This window comes from Bradysia coprophila (assembly GCF_014529535.1).
Source record: "Bradysia coprophila strain Holo2 chromosome X unlocalized genomic scaffold, BU_Bcop_v1 contig_44, whole genome shotgun sequence".
NCBI classification, from domain to species: domain Eukaryota; kingdom Metazoa; phylum Arthropoda; class Insecta; order Diptera; family Sciaridae; genus Bradysia; species Bradysia coprophila.
Window position 1 is genome coordinate 248,039 of NW_023503337.1, and position 25,220 is coordinate 273,258.

General features: G+C 37.2%; 1 protein-coding gene and 1 long non-coding RNA gene across 2 annotated transcripts; one reads left to right on the forward strand and one right to left on the reverse strand.

Moving 5' to 3' along the window:
• Positions 1-558: 558 nt before the first annotated feature.
• LOC119070014 lies at positions 559-24,234 on the reverse strand. The gene is made up of 3 exons (XR_005086446.1): positions 24,122-24,234; positions 12,476-12,486; positions 559-570 (listed from the first exon to the last, which is right to left on the reverse strand). It is a non-coding gene; the product is annotated as an uncharacterized LOC119070014 (long non-coding RNA).
• Positions 14,986-22,247, forward strand: LOC119070013 (LIM domain only protein 3-like). The gene is made up of 3 exons (XM_037174292.1): positions 14,986-15,616; positions 15,717-15,842; positions 21,417-22,247. Exons 1-3 carry the CDS (start codon positions 15,402-15,404, stop codon positions 21,709-21,711), a joined length of 636 nt encoding a protein of 211 aa, XP_037030187.1. The 5' UTR covers positions 14,986-15,401; the 3' UTR covers positions 21,712-22,247.
• Positions 24,235-25,220: the final 986 nt, after the last annotated feature.

The window sequence follows — 25,220 nt, forward strand, 5'->3', positions numbered from 1 at the left end:
TTGTCGTAGGCGAAACTTTACATCAAGTGTTGAGGAAATACTGTTATGTGAGTTGGGACCAATGGTTAAAATTCTTTTTGTCGTTGTCGATATTAGATGACAATACCAAACGAAACAACTGCGACAAGTCTTAAAAAACTTGAAATAATTCCTCTACCAAAAATCACCGACCATAGATATTATGAACCTTATTCAACACGAACCGCTGCTATCACAACATTTCATATGCATTTGCCAACATAATAATAACTCGTGTGAGATACATATAATAAACGAATATAAAGCTAAAGCACTGACTGGCGACGGCGGTTTAAATCTAATAGACATAAAACACAAAATAAACTTCACCTTCAAACAAAAACTCCATTAAATAAAGTTATCAAAAATTATATTATTACAACAACGTCTCACTCTCGTTGTGTTTAACACTTTGAATGATAAATAATAATAATATAAAATATTGTATACACCATGCTACTTTCTCTGATTGTTCAGAAAGCTTATCTTTCGGTGTGAATTATCTTAATTACCTCAATTAAGCGAAATCCCTTTTACAAAAACACACAATTTCTATTGCGGCTTTTGTTATGCGCGCCAACGTTATATTTGATGCAAGGCACTAGGTATATCGCATTGTTCAGCACTGTATCTATAATAGCTGAGGGAAACGAAGATAATGGAAGAAGAAACATAAAAATCCTTGTTTTGTGTAATTTGAGAAGTTTTTTTTTTGTTTCAAGTAATTAAGCTTTTTTTTAAAGTCAAGTAACTGGTATCAGCAGGTTGTAAAGAATCGATTTTCTTTTTTATTGCAAGTGATATCAGTTGTGGAAGGATTTAAGGCGGCTAATAATTAATGTCGCTGCATGTTGCAGATTCGATGATGCTGCAAACTCGGTGTCCGTGGAGTTAATTCTATTTTGTAAAATTAATCAAAACGGTAATCGTACAAAATCCGGAGAGTTAAAATCCGGAATTACAAAATCCAGACAAAAAAATCCGGAAACCTCAAAATCCGGAAGCCTCATAATCTGGAAACTTCAAAATCAGGAAGCTTCAAAATCCTGATCGATGTTAAACTTTACGGATTTCGTCCGGATTTTTTCCGGATAACTTTGACGAAGATGTTAGCTTGGCGAAGATGTTGGAACTTTGTAAAATTCTGAAAACTGCTATTAGTGATAGTATTAAAACTGCAGTGTCACATAATTGGCACAGTGGCAGTGTAAATTCAAAAGTCGTCGGAGGCAAATAATACACACTTTCCATAGGTTTGTTCCATCCTATAGTATAGTAAAAAAAGAGTTTTAAAAAGACGAAAACGAACGAGAGTCAAACGTAAATGCGAGGTTGTGTTGTTTCTCTGTGGATGACGATTGACATTTTCAACGACCTTGTTCCTATTGTTGCAATTATTGCAATTTTTTAGAATCACATTTGTCAATGTACATAGGGATTTAATTCGGTGTATACTCTAGACTTACGGATACCATTCAACAATCTTTTACAGAACTTTCACTCTTCCATCTTCACGTAGAGATCATTTTGATAGTATAACTGTTGAGCAAAGAGAGAGCTATTTCGACCTCGGAAATTTTGCGAAAAAGTTCTAAAAAATGGCGTCCAAAACTGTAAATCCTCATCCACCTGAGTAGGACCCGTCATTTCTAGATATTTCTTTGATAAAAATTATAGATTGTTTTTGCTGAGATATGGTTTTCGCTGCAGGAAAAGAAAACGTAATGAAACGTGAAATGCTGTCAAAAGTTGACAGAAGGGATAAGCAAAATAAATACAGAAAAGACATAAAATATGGACGCTACCAACTGTAATTGACACAGTTGCATTGACAATTAAATATTGTAATTTCAAGTGTGAAAATATAAAAGGTTGCTTCTGGTTATTCTTGAAATATATTCTTTAATTGCTAGGTTTGGTTTAGTAGTTAATGGATGAAATCAGCGCCGCAGGCCCTGAAATAAATGGAAAAATAAAAAAGCGGGGTCGAGGGGCGGCAGCCCCGCTGAGGGGGGTCAAGGGGGGAGAATCCCCCTTGAAGGTTCAATGACACTTTGTCCGGGTGTTTTTGATGTGTCTGAAAAGTTAGCTTAGTACAGATTTTTTATGATGAATTAGGTACAACTTTTATACTTGTCACAACTATATGGACTTATTGTATTTCTATAAAGAAAAGAGTTGTACCTTCTAGATACAGCTTTTTCCTTCCATCCTGATTGTTGTACCTAGTTGGTACAGCTTTTATTTCTCTAAAGAAAGGAGTTGTACCACACGGTACAGCTTTTTCCTTCCATCTTGATTGTTGTCTAGTCGTTACAGTTGCCATTTCTTTTAAGAAAGGAGTATTACCTACTCGGTACAGCTTTTTCCTTCCATCCCGATCTTTGTACCGAGTCGGTGCAGGCACATGTGCTTTTGCACCAAATTTAACCTGGATTTTGTAATTCGGTATTTTGAAGCATCTAGATTTTGAGGTTTCCGGATGCTGAGGCTTCCGGATTCTGAGGCTTCCGGATTTTGAAGCCTTCGGATTTTTTTGTCTGGATTTTGTAATTCCGGATTTTAGTTCTCCGGATTTTGTAGGGGAGCCATTGTGCGTCGTACGCAAAAGTTTTATCAACAAAAAATTGACTCACAAAATTTGTGAAAGAAAATTTTACAACAAGAAATTTGCGTCACAAGTGGCAGTTGATTCGGTTTTCTTTCGTTTAAATTCTTTTAATACATTTTTCAACCATTTTCATAACAATACGTTCCTCAACATCAATAACTAACAAACTAACGTAGGCGATTTGCGTTATCTAAAAAAACGACATTTTGCTTATTTTCATACCAACATCAGAAGTTCAATATCTCGGCCAATTTTGAAGCTGCAGTAACGTGTGATAGCTCGTTGAACTCGAATGGACTCCTAGATTCCAGATATTGTAGTTTCAGGGTCATTGGAGTTAAGGGAAAGAAGTCAAAAAGTTGCTGTAAATATGCTCCGCCGTCCTCAAAAATTTTTTGTTAAAACATTTTTGGTAGTGGACTTGCGTCACGCCCGCTTACTAACGTGCGGGCATGATAGAATTGATGAAAAATTGTGACTAATTTGCATATCTATTTTCGATTGACGTTTAAAACGCCACTTTGACAGGTGGAATAGACCGCCTTTCAAATTCCAACAATGGTCACAACTGAAAAATTTCGCAACATTCTGGTCCAAGGTTTCGATAAAAGAAGACTTACGCAATCATAACGCTACCGTGTAAAAGAGTATACCTTTAATTTTACCCAAAGGCATTACATCGACATACTTATAACCTACAAATAAGAGACATACAAGTATCTTCAACATAGTGTCATTTCCATCCAAAAAATCGTATTATTTAAATATTTGTAACAGCCTAGAGATGCTATCATTTAAATTAGAATATTTTGTCGCTTTGCGGCTGTGCCATGTTGAATATCAAATTTTACGTGTAATTGACAAACACTTGGCGTTTGGCAACAATAATATACAGAGGAGAAAGCACATAAGAATACATTATTAGATCGGTGGGGGTGGCGGTGGTAGGACGAGCAGAAAATGTTATTTTTGAACACTTAATAATGTGAAAAGGGACGCTATCGTTGATGATTTCAGGAGACATTTAACATTTCACAATTTCACTTTTTTGCGGGTTGTTGTTTGAAAGGAAATTCAAAATATTACTAAGGATTTATTGCTTGGAAAAAGTTCTCTTATTTTTACAACAGATAAGAAATTGGTAATATTTCAACAACCAAACAGATTCCTCATCATGTATATACCAAAGAATGAAAGAAAAAAGACGAAAAAAAAACCGATGATATAAAAGGAAAGAATATAATATCGTTTAATATGATGATTGATTGCCATGCATTCAAATATCTCTTTTTGTATATCAAAATGGGAACAATTCAATTCACCACACCACATGAAATCCTATAATTTTTATTTATTTCCATTTTTATTCTATTTTCATCTCTATGCCGATTTTTCCCGTATAAATGCCTATATTTCGTACTGGCATTTTTATGGTACAAAAAAAAGCTTTTCTTATGGTGATGTTTTAACATAGATAGCATATCTATGTGCTCAAAAGGGATTTGAAAAGCCGACAAACTATTTATTATGTGACCAGAGGGTGTTAGAATTGATATAAATTGTTAATGGAATATAACATAAACGTAAATGAATTTCATTGCGTTTTTCTTCTCTCGCATCGGACTACATAAGGTTGGTTTTTTACAAAAAGAGCGAGCGGTGTAAACCGAAATTTCTCGTATAGGTGTATCGAATTTCGCATTTCTGCTGAACCAACTGAAATATCCTTGAAAGCGTTACAAATGTTCTCCGCTAGGACCTTTAGACATCTGTATAAGTCTGTCGACGGCGATCTACGAAATGGATTCGCCTTAGAGATTTTTTTTATTTCCTAAAATATTTTAAGGAGGTCGTATAAAGTCGTATACTCAGTGTTTTTGTATGAGAGGACCAACTGAGGGAAAGACCTGATATAAACTTAGAATCAAATTTGTTTGACTACATACACTAATACAAACAAAATGGTATTATATCCAGCTGCTGACAACTGTTAGCTACCTACAATTCTAAGGCGAAATAAGTCAACCGAGGATGGACATTGAGTTGTCAGTTAGAAGATTCGAATATAAGCTGCCACCCAAATAATGTAATCATTTATCAGATTTGTTCACAATAATAACAAACAACATCAGGTCATTTCCGTCTGCGATAGTATCTACGATCGACCATCGTCGTTCTTCCTTCATAACTATCCATTTTTTCAACCCGTGTTATACAATTTCTATTTACAACTAACCTATAGCTGTGAATCATCGTAAATTTTATTGGCAAAAGGTTTCTTTAAAAAGCTAGCCGTCAGAACAGTCGGAGCGTTTGCTGTGACTGAGCCCTGTACGAACCCGAACATCTATTGCGTACGTGACCCTAGTTCGTCGGTCGCCCTACTCTTACCGTAAGCCTACTGCGCCCGTAAACATCGTTAAAGTAAAATTCTTATGAAATGTGTACGTCTTAAAAATGGCGCGTAGCGAGGCGCATAGCGCAATTACGAAGACCCGTACGATGTTCCTTTCAAATGTTACACAAATTTCAAACTGACATAAAATTTTATCGAGTACATAGAAATTGCCGGAGGCAGTACAGACAGCACCGTGCTATGTCAAATGTAATAAATTCCTATTCAAACAGCTACATACCGCTATATTAACTTATATTTGACTATAAATAAACAATTTGCTGTTGAATATGCTCAAAACAGCTGTATATACCGTTATATAGCTCAATGTAGCTGTATATATTTATACAAATATGGGATGCTTAAAACACCCCAAACACATAACCAATCACTTCCACTTTGCAGGACCTTTCTATGTACCAATTTAACAAAGTTACATCACTTTTACTAAAATCCAAGATGGCGGCCGGTGGTTATTTTGTTTATCTCCTGCAAGCTGATATTTCATACATTACGCGTTTCTGCATATAAACACAAACACATACATAACCACAGCCTATACGATTGGATAATTCACACATAACCCACCTAGGGTAAATTTACTTTCCATCTATATATTTGAAAAAAAAAAAAATCGCCGAACGGCGGAAGCGTACACGGGACCAGCAACATATCAACCAAACACGTTGACCACTACGCCAACAAATCACATAACGCGATGCAATTGGTGTCGGTAGTGGTTCGTTAGTCACTTCTACATCGATCAAATAATCAGAGTAGTAGGAATGATGTGATTTGAACGAAATGTTGAGGTGGATAGTATATGTGTGTGAGTAAGTAAATAAAGGATTCTCTGTATGAAGTTTTTTTTGTTGTGAATGCGTTTTAAAACAACATGCTTAATTAATTAATTTTAAATCCAAATTTTTGTGGTTATTTCGCTAATGTATGAAATATCAGCTTGCAGGAGATAAAACATTGTTCTACCTTGGTGTATATTTCTCGAATCTCTTCTTATGTACAATTGTATATACACTCGCTGGCGCTCGTTATATACAATTGTACATACGAAGTTATTCTCGAAATATACACCAAGGTAGAAAATGTACTATAGGAGGTGGAAAGTACAACGGCCACTTAACATTCGTCAATACCTTTCAATTAAAAAACGAGCCATCAGAACAGTCGGAGCGTTTGCTGCGACTGAGCCCCGTACAAACCCGTATATCTATTGCGTACGTGACCCTAGTGCGTCTGTCACCCTACTTTGACCGTAAGCCTATTGCGCCGGTTAATGTAGTTAAAGTAAAATTATTATGTAATGTGTACATCTTATAAATAAATGATGGAATTTGTTTATGTACTGTCCGTTTGACAAGAGGATCGCCACGGTTCAGCAGGGGGTTTTGAACATTTGTTTTTTACACGTTGGCACACGTGCTCTTGTCAGATTCAAGATTCTTTTTACGAAGGTTACGCTGATTATACTTTGTGAAAAAGGCCAATACCTTGCAAATATGTCACATCTTGGACAGAATTTGACACTGCAATATCTGCAACATGAAAAAACTAAATGTTCGAAACCCCCTGAAACCCCGTCACGGTTGGTTTGAAACGAGATTAAATAGGGACCGCCGACCACCAATAATTTTTTTTCATATTTATAATGAGTGATGGACAAGAACATCACACAGGAAAAAATTAGCCCGAACCCCTGAGCCCTTTCTGAGAACCAGTGGATGCGCTACCACGAGCAGTCAGACACAGCCTGATCACAAATTTTAATGGGGATCGGTAGAGGGAAAAATTCTAAGATATACTGTGTAAAAATTATTGCTTTCGGTCATTTGCTCTCGGAGCAATAACTGTTGAAAGTCAAAATTTCACCATTTTCGAAGAGTAATATACCCCTGACAAAGTGACCGACCCAGCCAGTTAAGATTGATTCTAGACGCGGTTAGTAAGCTCTTTCGAATGACGAAAAAAAAATTTGAAAAAGTTCTTTTATGGTACATTTTTAGAGAAGTTACTTTTTCCGCTACCCATTAAAATTTGTGATCAGGCTGTGTCTGACTGCTCGTGGTAGCGCATCCACTGGTTCTCAGAAACGGCTCAGGGGTTCGGGCTAATTTTTTCCTGTGTGATGTTCTTGTCCATCACTCATTATAAATATGAAAAAAAATTATTGGTGGTCGGCGGTCCCTATTTAATCTCGTTTCAAACCAACCGTGCCGTGCTTCCACCTACGTAATATACACAAACTAGGTGAGCCAATCTTAATTTATTGCGCATAGCGCAATTACGAAGCCCCGTACGACGTTCCTTTCAAATGAAACAAAAATTTCAAATCGCCCTAAAAATTTTATTTTTTTGAAGGGCCTAGTATCGGCCTCAGTCCGAGGACCCAAATTTAAAATTTTTTTCAACTACATTCTATTCGGCCTTTGATTACCTTCCAAATGAAACAAAAATTACGAAAAACGGATGAAATTTGCTCGAGTTATATGTAAAATACACATAGGGCCCTAGTAGTGGCCTTAGTCCAGGGACCCAAATTTAATTTTTTTTCAACAACATTCTATTCGGCCTTTGATTACCTTCCAAGTGAAACAAAAATTACGAAAAACGGATGAAATTTACTCGAGTTATATGTGAAATACACATAGGGCCCTAGTAGCGGCCTTAGGCCGAGGACCTAATTTTTTTTTTTTCAACAACATTCTATTCGGCCTTCGATTACCTTCCAAATCAAACAAAAATTACGAAAAACGAATGAAACTTACTCGAGTTCTATGTAAAATACACATAGGGCCCTAGTAGAATTTCACTTCTAAGGCCCTAACTCACGGTCCACTCACCCGATTTTTTTTCCTGGGATGGTATTGACAATACCTATCATTTGCCGTGTCATTTACATTTCCATCGTTTATTTTGCCATAAATATCACCAAAAGACCTTAAATCACTTAGGGGGCCCTAACTCACGAAGGGCAGACCCGAATATGCCCATCTTCGAACTTAGCCTCACTATTTCGACTATCTTTCAGGAAAAAAAAAATTTTGAAATTGGATTTGATTTACTCAAGATATCGACGTGACGGACAGACGGACAGACAAAATTTTTATTGCAGATTCGTCATCTATGAACATAGGCAAACACTTTGCCCTTACCGTCTGCTTCGAATTCCATCAATTACACACGGCATCGTAATCCTATAAGCCCCTTTGTACTTCGTACGGGGCTAAAAATTATGAAATTCTGTCAAATTTTACTCGAGATATTGACAAAAAAACACCACCTTCACTGTACGGCCGAGTAGCCACATATAAGCTCTCTCCAAGAGACCTAGCTCATGCTCCGGTGAACAGAATTTCATAAACTTTTTTTCCCCTCATTGGACCGGTCAATACCTATCTAATAAAGCAAAATCCATCTAAATACGTTAAAATTTGGCCAACCTACAAGCAAAAACGGCTTGCCGCCCTGTACCTAGTTCACACCAAGAGGTCTAACTCACGAGTCGGTCATCCAATTTCCATAAACTTTTTTTCGTCGATCGGTATTGTAAATACCCTTCATTTGACGTATCACTTACAAGTGTAGCCTTTAAATGGCCAGAGATATCTTATGGGGCCCCAGCTCGGGAGGAGTCGACCCAAAATCGCTCATCTTCGAAATTAGCCTCACTATTTTGACTATCTTTCAGGGAGATTTCTTTTTTTGAAATCGGATTTGATTTACTTAAGATATCGACGTGACGGACATACAGACAGACAAAATGTTTATTGCGGATTCGTCATCTGTGAACATAGGCAAATACTTTGTCCTTGCCGTCTGCTTCGAATTCCATCAATTACACACGGCATTGTAATCCTATAAGCCCCTTCGTACTTCGTACGGGGCAAAAAATCATCTGCTGCTGTTCACAGGATAGCCACAAAGCAGAATTTCTAAGATTTTTAGTCGAATTTCAGTATATTTTTATGGGATTTTCAAACGATTTTTATTGAGTGGCTAAGACTTCATTCGCTCCTCGCAGGTAACAAAACTACATTAGAAATTAGAAGAGAAAGAAATATTCATTCTGAAATTCAAGGTCACATTACCCTGTCAGGCCAGCTATCGTGTCTCAAGCTAGAGACATCAATATATTCCCACTAATAATCTAGTCAGAATGATATAACATTTTCGCTGCACGAAATGTGAAAAAGTTTTTATCGTCAGCGCAAACTTGTAGCAACAGTCGCGACACATTGTAACCTGATAATGACATCAAACAACAACTTAAAACATAAGTTAAAACACCCTTGCACATTATAGCTGTGTCAATTCACTTCATACCATCCCATTATTGAATTGTACGTTGTATACTTAGTTGTCTCATTTTCCTTTCGCTTATTTATAATTTCAGTTAACCTGTCAAAAAATAGACTTTGTCTCTATATAGACAAACGCTTACACGCTCCACTATATGATAAATGTCTCGCTTTTATTCATGTTTACAAATGAAATATGTAATGTAGAAATAGAGAATATTATTTTCCAGAGATTAGCATCGTGATATGAATATGAAAATAATATCCAAACATACAATGTGTGGTTGAAGTAAAAGATGAGTTATAGGGAGGGTCGATATATTATATGTATGTAATGTGTTTCGTCTTTGGGTTTTTTTTACAGTCGAATGGATGATATATTATCCTTTTGTGGTTGATTTGATTAACTGATTTCATTGATATGATTCCTTCTCTCTGTTCTCTCTGCAACAATACAACAACAACGTTAATAACAAATATCGACGAGCGCGTGCTTGAGATCTCGTGATTTAAAATGAAAGATGTTGAAAAATTGATTAAGAGGCCAATTGAAAAAGTCATTTTCGGGTAATAAAAGTTGAAATCCGCACCAACAAGCAATATGATACGAATTGAATAATAATCTGACTTGATTCGAAAAAGAAAAGTGAAGTCGGGTGTTTCCCGAAGGACTTTTTACCATTTTTCAAATAATTAAAAGCTTAATAAATTAAAGGTTCATATTGAGACGACGAGAGTGTCACAACACTTTCATGTATTTGCTCTATTTTTTCTGTACATTTATCTGTCAATTTAGACTCGTTTAATACCTATGCTCCTTTACTGGAGTCGTTTAGTCGTCAGCAGACTCTATACCGTTCTTTAGTTTTGATACAGAACAGACTCATATAAATTTACCGAAACTTCACGAAATTAAAATTGGTGAAACTTAGCGAGGTTAGAGAAACTATTTTTAGAAGAGACTCGGGCCGAATCCTATAAATTATTTCTAGATCCACTTTGGACGGTAAAAAATAACGTATGATTATACTACTTGCGTCTTCTAATGCAATGATCACAAAAGAATTTAAAAAAAGAAAAGATTATTCGTGTGCATCCACAGTTTGCGTCATCAGACAAAACTAATAGTCATCTGTATAAATATTTTCCATTAAACGAAAGTCGTCCCATTTAATATACCAAAAATATTTCATGGTGAGAGTCTGTCCCTCGAGAACAATAAATACTGAAAAACTCGTAGCAAACGGAAGGGAAACGGAAATGTTCAAACAAACTTGGACAGCTTGTAATTTTTTATTGATAAAAGTTAGATTGTTTCACTGTTTCTATCTACATCAAAATGTATACATTTCCTCTTTCGCAAATACTTTTTTTCCGTCTCATCTTGTTTGACTTTTCGTTGGAGAAGATTTGATTTTTGGTATTTAACAGAAAAAAAAGAACACAACACGATAATGGCCATGGGGCAATGTTTGTGGTGCAATTAAATTAAAATGAGAATATCATATCTGATCGGGCAGCAAATTTTAAATTGTTATGTCGCTGATACGTGTGCATAAATAACGAGTTCCATGTAATTAATTTTCTCACGGGCTGTTACGACAATAAAGCTACACCACAATAAAGCAAGTATGATGTATGCAATTCCATGCTTTTATTAAATGCAATGAAAATTATCATAAAATTTAATGTTCAACAGCCCAGTATCAATAATTACATTAATTTTATTTGAATAAAAAATAAAAACGAACCATAAATGGGCAACCAATGACCACACAACACATTATCATAATAAACATTTTAATTTCATGCACCCCCAGATAGTCATAATTTTGAGATAATAGTCACAGTAAAATCGATTTAAAAATTAATTATCGACAACATTTTACCAAATTATTATTTGAATTAATATCGAATTCGAAAATCATCATTTTTCAGTAATTTAATGTCCAATTATTTATGAAGTGGAATACAATTGCTTTTTTTTTGCTGATTAAATGCCGGGATTATCGTTGCCTTTTTCTTCAAATTTACTAAGGAATAAATATCGATGAAATTAATTGCTTGTCGATGAAAAGCCAATCTTCATTTACATCAGGTGAGATAAGATATAGAATAGAACCTTGTCATCTTTCTACTGTTTCTGAGGAAATTCCGGCTATAGAAAATCTTTTAGAAACGGCAATCATTAAATCTGTTACTTCATTTGTTTACAATGAAAGAGGCAGATCTAATTAACAAGGGGATTGTTTTGTTACTAGGCGTAGAGGTAATGCGAAATTTCGAAGTCGAATGCGGTAACCCCCCAAAGTCACTTTCGAGACGAACAAGTGGAACATATAAAGTACAAAAATCTATGTTTGGGGACATTTCGAAACCCTCATAGAACTGAAAATATTTTTGTCGTGAGTAGCTTTCAAAGGACACCGATCGTGAAAAATTTGGGAATGGTGAGAGGCGCAACTCCTTAATGACAACATGTGTTCTACGAAAATCTGTCACTTTTATTTACTTATTGTAATGAATCGAAATCCCCCAAGCTGGATTCTTTTGAAAAACAGCCTACGAAAATCGGTCGCATTAATTTGTTAGGCTTTTTTGGTACGTGCTGGTACGGAGTTTGCTGCGACTGAGCCCCGTACGAACCCGTATATCTACTTTGACCGTAAGCCTATTGCGCCCGTTAACGTAGTTAAAGTAAAATTATTATGAAATGTGTACAACACAAATTCAGAGTGCCTAGTAGCGGCCTCAACCTAAGGATCCAGATTTAAAATTTTGTCAACAACATTCTATTCGGCCTTCGATTACCTTACAAATAAAACAAAAATTAGCAAAATCGGATGAAATTTACTCGAGCGGCCTCAGTCCAAGGACCCAAATTTAAAATATTCTTTGTTCGATTACCTTCCAAATGAAACAAAAAGTATCAGCCTTTGAGCATATTAATGAAATGTAATAATTTACCTATTCTGTTGTCAAAACCCTTTTTTTTGTACATTTGACATCATCGACACAAAAACGCATCTCGGCTCGACTCTACATACCAAAGCTTTCCAACGAACCCATGGTCGATTATGTTCCTCAACTGGTGTGGCTGTAATTTTTGTAAAAAAAAACTTTTTTTTCCTTGACTGCATTTCAATCTCTGACAAATTTTCAGTTAATTAGACAATACATTAGAGTTACTTACGTTGGTTACGTACACTACGATTTTCGATTAGTGAAAAACAGTCGAAATATATGCATAAAACGTTCGAAATTTTAAGTCCTAGTGTACGTAACTAACGTGGATACATCGAGGAACTCTTTATTTTAGTTGACTTCACTTTAAATAACAATTTTTTTGAAAATAAATATTGAATAGCCTCAAAAAAAGTCCAAAAATGCTTCATATCCCACTTTTATATAGAAAATAGTTCAAATAGATCGAAATTTGGGTTCCAAACATCGAAAAATTCTTTATTTTAGTTGATCTCACTCTTATCAACAATAAGTAATGAAGAGCCGCACAAAAAACCTCATAAAAGCGAAAAACAAACGAAATGCAGGCATAAAATTTCATCGACTTGGGGTGGACTTCCACTAATGTCGCTCCAACCCTTTGCAGTGAAACTTATCCAAGTTTTTTTTTACGATGACTTTTCTGTTTATTCATTTTTATAAACCTAAATTTCTATCAGAATATGAAACAAATTCCACCCATGGAGTGGCTTCTATTCTTAACAAAAATTACCCTAATCTATTTATCCAGAACCATGGAAACTGGCCTGATTCAGGAGAAACGGGAGAAAGATAACTTAGCTTAGCGAATTTAAACTAAATTAATCTCACACAAACACAAATGAAAAATTATAGAATATAATAGATGTCATCTAAGGATGTTTTTGCATGGTACTACAGAGGCTAGGCTCTCTCATCATACATGCCATGTCTCGAACTTGTGTCACTACAGCCGCTCAAAAAACCACTTCGGAAAACCACCTATTTTTTCATCTAAAGTCATTAATATCACCGTCAGGTGAACATGGACCTGGTGGTAAGTATATTCAAATTTTGCGTCTCTTCAAGGCCTTCAAACGTAGCTAAAAAGGATTTACCCGAAATTGTTTCACTCGAGTAAAAAAAAACGATTTGGGCTTCTTTTGGTAGACCCTTACTTCACTACCTCAATTGTCGACAACAAAATAAATTTCACCAAACGTAGTACTACGCTTTACTCGCATCAGTTCAACGAATCGAATGAGCTATAACTCAATAATATCCGTGACCCCTTGTCCCAAGGTTGTTCGAAGATTTGGCGATATCACTCTTAATTGATCGAATAAATTCAATTATTTGTTTGTATACATCTGGCGTTCGTTTTAATTTTTGAGCTGCGACAAGTCACAAGAATACAAAGGGGACGTCCATAAAGGACGTCCGCGCCTATGGGGGGAGGGGGTGTTTCAGAAAAGCGGACAAAGTGTGACCAAATTACCCGGGGGGGAGGGGGTAAAATCAAATTAGGACGTCCACTTATTACATATTGAATTTTTTTATTCATTTTCATGTATAGACTGAAATTAAAAATTGCCTAATTCAAGGCATTTTTAGAAAACATTCTCAGAATTTAATCCGCGTTAAACATTCGAAAATGCGTCGTTGATTTTATTAAAAAATTAAATTCTGCGTAACAACCGATCATAGATTTATATCCAAAAGTTGTACGTACGGCCAGTTGAATTTACCCGTAAAATCTCAAAAATTTGTGATGAGATCGAAAATTGTGTGATTTTTGCGATGGCAGCATCCAAAAATACTGTTTTGAAATATTAGGTTACATTTTCTTTGCATATATGGTGTGACGGGCATGCTTGTGCTTTATAAGAGTCTTCCGGAATGCATACGCGTACAGAAACTCGTCCTACAATTGAATGATTCGAGGATTTATAATTTTTGACTTTTATGAATAAATTCAATTTTTTAATAAATTTTTGTTGAAAAGTGGACGTCCACTTGGGGGGGAGGGGGTGTGTAAAAGCGGACAAAGTGTGACAGGGGGGAGGGGGGGTGTCGAAAAAACCACCAAAATCGCGGACGTCCTTTATGGACGTTCCCATACATCTGATTTAGGGTAGGTGAATCGAAGTTTTCCTCCTTCTTGTACATTTGTAAGATGAAATAAAATTTTGCAAAAAAAAACTAGGACGATAACTCCCCGATTTTATGAATATAAATTTTATATTTTTCCGAGTGTGTAGTAAATAGTTAAACGTAGTAAAAAAAGTGAACCTGTGAGTTCCTCCCATCTTCTACTTAATGGGTTATAACCATTTTAATCTTCCGACAAAGAGACAAAATTTTATAAACAAAAAGATAAAAAATGAACATTTTTTTTATCAGATTGCTCCACCCAGCTTGCTCCACAAGTAAACTGTAATCATTCGTGTCGCATTTATGTCGTGTGTCCTCACTCACTATCCATACTGATAACACACCAGAATATTTCTTTTTACAAAAAAAAAGAGCTCTCTCAATTTTCTCCGGATTCCACAGATACAATATCCAATGTTCCGCGACGGCGCATGTCCTTTCCGACACACTCATTTCATTATCATTTTATTTTCATCATTTTGTCTAACATCACACAAGCTTCCTGAATTTTCACCACAAAACAGTCATCTCTGTACGTTACCCCAATCGGTAACACGAACAAAGGGAACTATATAATTTTCACCGACCGAATAATATTCGAAAGCATTTCACCGTTTCTGTTTCGTTGTTTTGTGTGATTTAAATTTCGAGGTTTTTGCGGGTTTCCTTCCTTTTACGAATCGTAAATTTTATGTCAACAATTTTATGGGCTATTTGTAACTCGTATATATTTGCCATAAACACGTTAAAGGAAGGTTGCTTTTAAGTGAGCGTGAATAAATATCAACATCGAACGTGTGATTTGATAAACAGTTTGTTTTTCTTTTTATTAATTGAATTGTTAATAATAATCGTTGGACCATTTATATATATTATTACAATTAAGAGACCATTTAATTAGCCACCACTAATACACCCCATCGAAATGAATGTGATTAAGTCTGAACTATCCGATGAGAAGCCTCATTTTTGTGCAAAGTGTGATAAACAAATATGTGACCGGTATTTCTTGAAAGCGTTAAATCTGTTCTGGCATGAAGACTGTTTGAAATGCGGTTGTTGTGATTGTCGTTTGGTTGATGTAGGCTCATCACTGTATACGAGAGAAAATTTTTTATTATGCAAGAGTGACTACATGAGGTGATTATTAACCATATACTGTCTGGCTAGAAAGTCAATAAATAATTTATGAATAAAAATCCATTTTCCCTTTATTTTTACTTATTTACCACTCATTTAGGCTGTACGGCAACACCGGTCTATGTTCGGCTTGTAATAAGTTAATTCCAGCTTTTGAAATGGTTATGCGAGCGAAACGAAACGTTTATCATCTGGAGTGTTTTGCATGTCAACAGTGTTCACACAGGTACGTTCTGAGTTTTGATTTGGTAAGGATGATAGGGTGGTTTATACATTTATTATTTATGTGTATAGGCAAGCTCCGCTCACGATAACGTGTGGTTTATTATTTGTAAGCGCAACAGGACGATTTAAATTTGTAATTGAATTTCTGGTGTTGACTTTTGCAATTGATGGCTCCGCAATCCTTTGCCTTAAAATTTTCGCTGAAAATATTAATCTTTTTATTGAAGGTCTTCAGAAACTGAAATTATTGAAGAAGGCCCTTTTTCCCTTCTTTTAATTTCTTTATTTGTTGACCTGTCGTCTGGTAACAAGGCAAGCATAACGCTAGTATAAATATTGGGCATGTTGTTTGGTACTTCCCTTGATCTACAACATTTTGAATAGATTGATGATATAGTACATTTCTTGTCAATCAACAGGACATATGATGGAAATGATACTTTGTGAATTTTACCGAGGTCAGTAAATACACCGTAGCAATCTCCATCACTAGTCCCATTGTCATTTGTCATTTTTGAGGGGTTTTGAGATTCCAGCACTTGTGTAGAATAATTACTAGGGTGGATCCATTTTACTACTTTAAAAGTGACATCATCTCACAAACTGTTACAAAACTATATTTCTACATTTTACTAGAGACAGACACGCATGTCGTCGAAAATTCAAAATGGTTATTAACAAAGAGGACTTTTAGCTCCACGAAAGAGCGCGGCGAAAGTATAGATTTTTCGCCCCGCTGAAGAACATAAATCAACTTTCGCTAATCTCAGCATGAACATTTTTTCGCCTGACTCCTCTAGGAGGTGCCTGAAGGCAAAAAGTTTCTTTTTTTTTGATTATGCACGCAACCTTTGCCTTCGACTCGGGTCGCAACACTGCGTACTTCGCCAAAAAAATCGCTTTCCTTTATATAACTATTTACAGCTGTTTGCCGGGAAGGTTATATTCTGTTTGACTAATAACAAAAATACAATCCACCAGATGCTACCAACACAACGCTAATTTCTTAATTTATTTTTATACTCTTCAAACGTACAATTCTATTATGAATGCATGTGGTGTATCTTTGATAAAGGGAAGTGCGACTAGTACATTATATCTTTCACTAAGTTTAGATGGTTTGTCGGAGTAGCAGCACCCTTCAAAGTTCATGATAATCCAAAAAGTCGTTTAAACCGCTGCAAAAGTAGTTAGATTAGCCTCAGCTTTTTGAATTTATATTTTCAAGTTGTTAATGCTCAAAACAAACGAGACATTGAAAACGTGTTTTGGTCCTAGTTTTCATTGACAGATGCAGCAGTCGCGATTTTGAATAGAAAAAGTTCTAACTTCATTTGACAGTTTCGAAAATTTCGTCATGAAAAATAGGACCAAAACACGTTTTCAATGCCTCGTTTGTTTTGAGCATAAAAGATTTACCTTGAATTTGAGCGAAGTCCATTGTCTCCGTGGAAGACACTGTCTATTTTCATACTCTAAAATTGTCTTCATTGTCTGATTTCTAGAAAATAACTCTTGATGGTAGATAGAGTCCATATCTGCTGTCTTTGATTAAGTTTCATTCATTTTTTTTTCTTCAACCAGGCGGCAGTGTTATTATCTGATCTCTTACATCTTTTGATCTACGGAGTCTCAGGAGACTGTGGCAAAATCCTTTACGGCATTTGTACGGCATCTCTAAGATTTTAAGCTCTGGAAAAAAAATTCAAAATAAAGAATATTTTTGAAAAGAGCAAGATAAAAGCGGTGGAGTTTTCTTATTATGTGAATATATTACTAACTTTGATGTTGATATAACTACAGCCGCACTTTCCATACAAGATGACCAAAAATTTACATGCAAGAATAAATTGTCCTGAAATTTCGACGACATGAGTATCGGTGACTTCCTGAAGAAACGGTGATTTCCTGAAGAAACGACGAGAAGAAACGGTGACTTCCTGAAGAAACGACGAGAAGTAACGGCCACTAAAGTCGCCGTTTCTTCTCGTCGTTTCTCCAGGAAGTCACCGTTTCTTCAGAAAGTCACCGTTTCTTCAGGAAGTCACCGTTTCTTCTGGAAGTCGTTGTTTCTTCTCGTCGTTTCTTCAGAAAATCTGGAGAGGCGTCAGTACATGTCGCCGTTTGTTCAGAAAGTCGCTGTTTCTTCGAAACCTGAAGAAACGACGAGAAGAAACAACGACTTCCAGAAGAAACAGTGAGATGAAACAACCTCTGATTGCAACCAACTAAAGCAAATAAAATAAACAGTTTCATATTTTAATTTAAATGAATTAAATCTACGTATAGAGGCTTATTTTTGAGTTGAGCTGAAATTTCGATTTCGATTCCTAATTTTCTTCTCGCCGTAAAGGCGTTTTGTTGGTTCTTATAGAATACATCCTTTTACGAATTGTAACGTAAAGGAGTTTGGTTCGTCCTTACAGAATGCATCTTTTTACGAAATGAATTTTCATTTTACATAAAAAGCGTTTTAACACGCCGAGCGATCCGGCCCATTGCCCCGGAGCGAAGCGGAGGGCCGCAATGCGAGCCGGGGCGCCGGAACGGTGTCGGTAACTTGGGAGTTAATTTTTTTTTTCTCGCATCGTCTAATAATTAGCCGCATAAAAAGCGTTTTTAACACGCCGAGCGATCCGGCCCATTGCCCCTGAGCGAAGCGGAGGGCCGCAATGCGAGCCGGGCGCCGGAACGGTGTCGGTAACTTAGGAGTTAATTTGTTTTCTCTCGCATCGTCTAATAATTAGCCGCATAAAAAGCGTTTTAACACGCCGAGCGATCCGGCCCATTGCCCCGGAGCGAAGCGGAGGGCCGCAATGCGAGCCGGGCGCCGGAACGGTGTCGGTAACTTAGGAGTTAATTTGTTTTCTCTCGCATCGTCTAATAATTAGCCGCATAAAAAGCGTTTTAACACGCCGAGCGATCCGGCCCATTGCCCCGGAGCGAAGCGGAGGGCCGCAATGCGAGCCGGGCGCCGGAACGGTGTCGGTAACTTGGGAGTTAATTTTTTTTCTCTCGCATCGTCTAATAATTAGCCGCATAAAAAGCGTTTTAACACGCCGAGCGATCCGGCCCATTGCCCCTGAGCGAAGCGGAGGGCCGCAATGCGAGCCGGGCGCCGGAACGGTGTCGGTAACTTAGGAGTTAATTTGTTTTCTCTCGCATCGTCTAATAATTAGCCGCATAAAAGCGTTTTAACACGCCGAGCGATCCGGCCATTGCCCCGGAGCGAAGCGGAGGGCCGCAATGCGAGCCGGGCGCCGGAACGGTGTCGGTAACTTAGGAGTTAATTTGTTTTCTCTCGCATCGTCTAATAATTAGCCGCATAAAAAGCGTTTTAACACGCCGAGCGATCCGGCCCATTGCCCCGGAGCGAAGCGGAGGGCCGCAATGCGAGCCGGGCGCCGGAACGGTGTCGGTAACTTGGGAGTTATTTTTTTTTCTCTCGCATCGTCTAATAATTAGCCGCATAAAAAGCGTTTTAACACGCCGAGCGATCCGGCCCATTGCCCCGGAGCGAAGCGGAGGGCCGCAATGCGAGCCGGGCGCCGGAACGGTGTCGGTAACTTGGGAGTTAATTTTTTTTCTCTCGCATCGTCTAATAATTAGCCGCATAAAAAGCGTTTTAACACGCCGAGCGATCCGGCCCATTGCCCCGGAGCGAAGCGGAGGGCCGCAATGCGAGCCGGGCGCCGGAACGGTGTCGGTAACTTGGGAGTTAATTTTTTTTCTCGCATCGTCTAATAATTAGCCGCATAAAAAGCGTTTTAACACGCCGAGCGATCCGGCCCATTGCCCCTGAGCGAAGCGGAGGGCCGCAATGCGAGCCGGGCGCCGGAACGGTGTCGGTAACTTAGGAGTTAATTTGTTTTCTCTCGCATCGTCTAATAATTAGCCGCATAAAAAGCGTTTTAACACGCCGAGCGATCCGGCCCATTGCCCCGGAGCGAAGCGGAGGGCCGCAATGCGAGCCGGGCGCCGGAACGGTGTCGGTAACTTAGGAGTTAATTTGTTTTCTCTCGCATCGTCTAATAATTAGCCGCATAAAAAGCGTTTTAACACGCCGAGCGATCCGGCCCATTGCCCCGGAGCGAAGCGGAGGGCCGCAATGCGAGCCGGGCGCCGGAACGGTGTCGGTAACTTGGGAGTTTATTTTTTTTTCTCTCGCATCGTCTAATAATTAGCCGCATAAAAAGCGTTTTAACACGCCGAGCGATCCGGCCCATTGCCCCGGAGCGAAGCGGAGGGCCGCAATGCGAGCCGGGCGCCGGAACGGTGTCGGTAACTTGGGAGTTAATTTTTTTTCTCTCGCATCGTCTAATAATTAGCCGCATAAAAAGCGTTTTAACACGCCGAGCGATCCGGCCATTGCCCCGGAGCGAAGCGGAGGGCCGCAATGCGAGCCGGGCGCCGGAACGGTGTCGGTAACTTGGGAGTTAATTTGTTTTCTCTCGCATCGTCTAATAATTAGCCGCATAAAAAGCGTTTTAACACGCCGAGCGATCCGGCCCATTTCCCCGGAGCGAAGCGGAGGGCCGCAATGCGAGCCGGGCGCCGGAACGGTGTCGGTAACTTAGGAGTTAATTTTTTTTCTCTCGCATCGTCTAATAATTAGCCGCATAAAAAGCGTTTTAACACGCCGAGCCGGGCGCCGGCCAAAGTACCTGACAACTGGTTTTTGATACATTTTGTAAAAGGATGAGTTCCATATGGTTGAATAAATCGCGTTTTCGATGTATTTCGTAAAAGGGTAAATTGCCTATGGTTAGCAAATTTCTTTTAGTCACATAAGGATAAAATACAGCTATTTGTTCAGCCATAGGGAATTCATCCTTTTACGAAATGTATCAAAAAGCAGTTGTCAGGTAATTTGTCTGTAACTTCAGTATACATGCTGAATTTATGGACAACTTTCTTGCCAAACTTTCGCCTGGCTCCACTTCAGCAGCTCGTCGATTTGTGTGGCCTGTGTTATAGGGAAATGTTCTAATTGTTTTTTTGTGGTTCTTCGGTCTCACTTCTTCAGAAAGTCACAGTTTTTTAGAATGTCACCACTTCTTCGAAATCGTTCACTTCCTGAAGAAACGACAAGAAGAAACTGCGACTTCCTGAAGAAACGATGAAAAGAAACGGTGAGTTCCTGAAAAAACGACAAGAAACTTCCGTCTCCGTTTCTTCAGGAACTTGTCATTTCTAATAAATTCACCGTTTCTTCCCGTCGTTTCTTCAGGAAGTCATCGTTTCTACAGAAAGTCGCCACTTTTTACCAAAAACGGCGACATCCTGAAGAAACTGTGACTTCCTGAAGAAACGACGAGAAGAAACGACGACTTCCTGAAGAAACGGTGACTTCCTGAAGAAACAGTGACTTCCTGAAGAAACGGCGACTACTCGCCGTTTCTTCATGAAGTCGCCGATACTCATGTCGTCGAAATTTCAGGACAATCAAGAATAACGCCAAATTCTAACTAGTGTAGTTCTAGTAATTAGTACAATAACAAAATTCAAAAATTCTCATTGCGTCCTACAATACATTCCAAAATGTACGAATAAAAATTTCTTCCCTCCCTAATAGATTTTGCGTTGGCGACCGATTCTATCTGTGTGAAAATAAGATTCTCTGCGAAAATGACTACGAAGAACGACTACAGTATTTCGCTGCAACCAATACCAATCAATCGACCAACAATGCCAGCAACAACGAAACGAAAAACAAATTCAATGACTGTTCACCTACTACCAATTTAAATAATTTAAAATCATTGAACGATGGCAACAGCAAAAATGCAAGAGAATTCAATGGATTCGGCAAGGAGTTTACTGGCTTCGCAATCCGACGACAAGCGGAAGTTCCAATCATTGTTAGATAATTTAAAAGTTAATGTGAAACATATTTTTCTATGTAGATCAAATTAACGCAAATTTAGGGCATAATTATTGGCATCTTTTTCATTTATATATATTTTGTTTACATTCTACTGTTGGTTTTGTTACGGTTGTATCGCTTTGACGGCATTTACGTAGGTATTCTTTTATCAAAATCATTTCTGAACAAATAAATAATCTTTGATAAAAATTAAACCGATAATTGTATCCATTGGAAGCATTTGCTAAGTGACAAACATTGGAGAATCAGAGTCCATTGTTTATCCACTGTTCTACAGCCTTGAACGTCCTTTTTGACATATTTAACATTCTTCTCTGCTTCATATACATACCTCTATCTTATACCGAATTTTACAAAACATCTTCGAACATTTTGGGGTGGCATATTATATACATATATACCCTATATAGCGTCGCTCTTGTGTTGTGCTATGTTAACAACGTACAAAATATCCAAAACTCCGTAAGATGAAAATTTGTATAATCATAATTGCTGGGGAGCGTTTAATGTTAAAAAGGGTAGACATGCTTATCGACATTGCATAATATTATTATAATGGGGGAGTTTTTGGAACGGAAATACCATCGAATAACAACAGTCTGTCTTGTTTGGTAATAACACATCGTTTTCGTAAACCTTAAATGTCTCAATATAACGTGTCATGGAACATAAATGTGAAGATAATTAAGGAAAATAAAGTGAGAATTTATTTGGTGTGTTGGAACATGGTGTATAGTGTAAGGCTAAGGACATATCATTTAGTTGTGGTATAATCGGTCGACTAGTTGATTTTTTTTCTTGAAAATATGGACAGCTAAATATGGAAAGCTAATCAGAAAAAATAAAACATACAAACTGTGCCTACCACAGAGAACAGGAGTATGCTCAAGTTAAGTAAGATCAATATTGAAAACTGTAAGCTAAATACAGACTGAAAGATATTTAAATCTTCGTTTAAATGCGTTTAATGTGCTTGTAAATAACTGATGGAACTCAAAGCAGAGCGTATTATTATGTGCCAGAGTAAAACAAAGGGTTGTTAAGAGCCTATAGATAACAATAGAAAATGTCTGCCTTACGCTCAGAGATGGGCACATTTAAGGCATTACTGAGCTTACGACGCTTAGAGTTTTTTTTGACGTATGAACTCTACCTACTCTCTGACTTAAAGTAAGACAGATAGTGAAATGTATAGATGACAACATAGGGCCTTGATATTCTAAGCATTAGCGGCTAATGCTAATTAGCTCTTTTAAAATATACATTATTTAGTTGCTCATGGAATCACAGTAAACTATTCGTTTCTCTTGTAGTGAGAAAATGCTCTGGAAAATGACCTGGAAAATGCTCTGATATATTCTGTAACATTTTGAATCTAGAACAAACGTTAATGTCCCCAATTGATGAACATCTCCAGTACAGACACGTTCAATCTATCTATTACTTTTATCTTTCATAACAGGTTCATTTCAAGAATGTAAAATCTTTTACTTCATTTGCGTCAACGTACATTTTGCATGAGGAAGTACTGGTTGCAGTGGAATTTTCAGTTCTTTCTCTTCTCACTAAATGATTAAACTTTCAACATTATTTCAGTATTGAGTGAAAGGTATGATCACGATTAAATTACCAACCTTTTAAAGTTGCTGCATTCAGTATAGACAGGAAATACTCGAGTAGTAACCATGTTTTTGTGAATCAATTCTCAAAAGATAAAGCCTGTCGAGCCGGACTGAGTGCTAAATAAAAAAATGCAAAATTTTAAACTAGAATGTGAGTCATTTTCGTATTACACGCTACAAATGCAGTGCCAAAACAATACTATCTCGGGTATCAATTGAGATAAATCAACCGCAATAAAATCGATGGTAAACGGTTCGAATGCTGTAAAACTTTTATGTGTTTCTGATATCTCTCCCATATCTGAATAATAAAACTGATGACTTTTCAACTTTAGTGCCATATCTGAACATCATGGAGCATAACAAAACAAACGATAAATGACAAATTTTTCCCTTCAAAATAAAAGAAAACAAATAAAATCTATTTTATAGCGTGTGGTAACCGCATCACCAAACCCTTAATGGTGTATATTTTGTCCCAAATAGAATTTCTCAAAAACAATTTTTTTCCTCCTTTTTTTTTAAAGGAAAAACTTCTTTTTCGAACTCTGATTTGTAAGGAGCTGAGAAAAACATAATATTCGATCAAAAGTAACGATTGTTTTTTTACAATCAATTGAGTTTAAACACAGAGAAAAATAATTGATTTAAGCTATTCAGCGAAATATATATTTCCTGTTTTGGTACGAAAAATACTATTTTTTGACAAGCAGTACAACAAAAATAAAGATAGATTTTGAGATAAAATGTGTATAGTATAATAGAAATCACCGAATCACCTAGCAGGGTAGTAGAAGTTTTACCACGTCAAACAGAGTAGTTTTTTGATACCAATAATACCATTAGCAGCCTTAATGGTAATCTTGCAATGACATTATGAAAAAGTTCTTCTTCGCCTAACTGTATCAGTTCCGTAGTTTGTCTAAGTCTTCGTCACGCAATTTATCTACGGCTTCTCCACAAAGTTGAGCACACAAAACCATTTTCCTATCTCCAACTCTTGTACATGCAGGCGTGAAATAAATTGCACTTTACATCACTGTTTGTGCAACCCTTCTGCAACAATCTATCGAAATGCGACATACCGACAATTAAATTTTTTGTAATTTTTCGCGACTACAATATGACGTCGATAAGAGAGATTTTCTCAAACAGTTTTCGCCTATGTCTAAACCTAGGATAACATCAGTTATTTCAGCGTTCGTTTGTAAATCGAAAACGGAATTTTGAAAACCGGCACATTTTCGGTTTTGTGGCTTCTTGAGAATTTTGCATGTATTTTTATATGGAGAAATCGAATACTCAAGTCAAACACAAAAACAGAAAATGTGTCGGTTTTCAAAATTCCGTGTGTGTCAAACAAGTTGTTTTTTGTGGAACCCTTAGAACTTAGTGCTACAAAAATCGACTTTGTGCAACACTGTTCACAATATACTATTATCGTGTACACATCATTTGAAACTATCAAACAAATCGTTCCCCTATGTATGTGATCACGTTTTTACCTATAAAATATAAATAATAAAGCAGGTAGTACGCGTAAGACTCGATACCCTACCAATCTACGATTTTGTGGTTTTTTGACCTCGTCTTTGCCTTGGATCAATAATACCTCTGTCGTCGGTGAGAGGTCAAGTTGCAAGTTTGATTTATCTTCTCTACCGTCAAAGAAAGGAAACAGCAAAAAAAACTATCGCAAACCGCACAATTCAATTTCGTACTTTTCTGTGTGCACAAATGTGATACTGAAATTCTTATAAGTATTTTCAACAAGCCCATTCAACTATCTCCTCTGCATTATTCTAAAACCCATTCGTATTCTGTTAGATTGGTTATAAATTTCATGGCCGGTTTGCATTGGGATTTTGGA

Bases quoted from the DNA above. Each gene is read 5' to 3' on its own strand.
- LOC119070013 (XM_037174292.1), top strand. From the start codon at position 15,402: ATGAATGTGATTAAGTCTGAACTATCCGATGAGAAGCCTCATTTTTGT. The intron at 15,617-15,716 runs GTGATTATTAAC...CCACTCATTTAG, and splicing joins TGCAAGAGTGACTACATGAG to GCTGTACGGCAACACCGGTC. The intron at 15,843-21,416 runs GTACGTTCTGAG...CCTCCCTAATAG, and splicing joins TGTCAACAGTGTTCACACAG to ATTTTGCGTTGGCGACCGAT.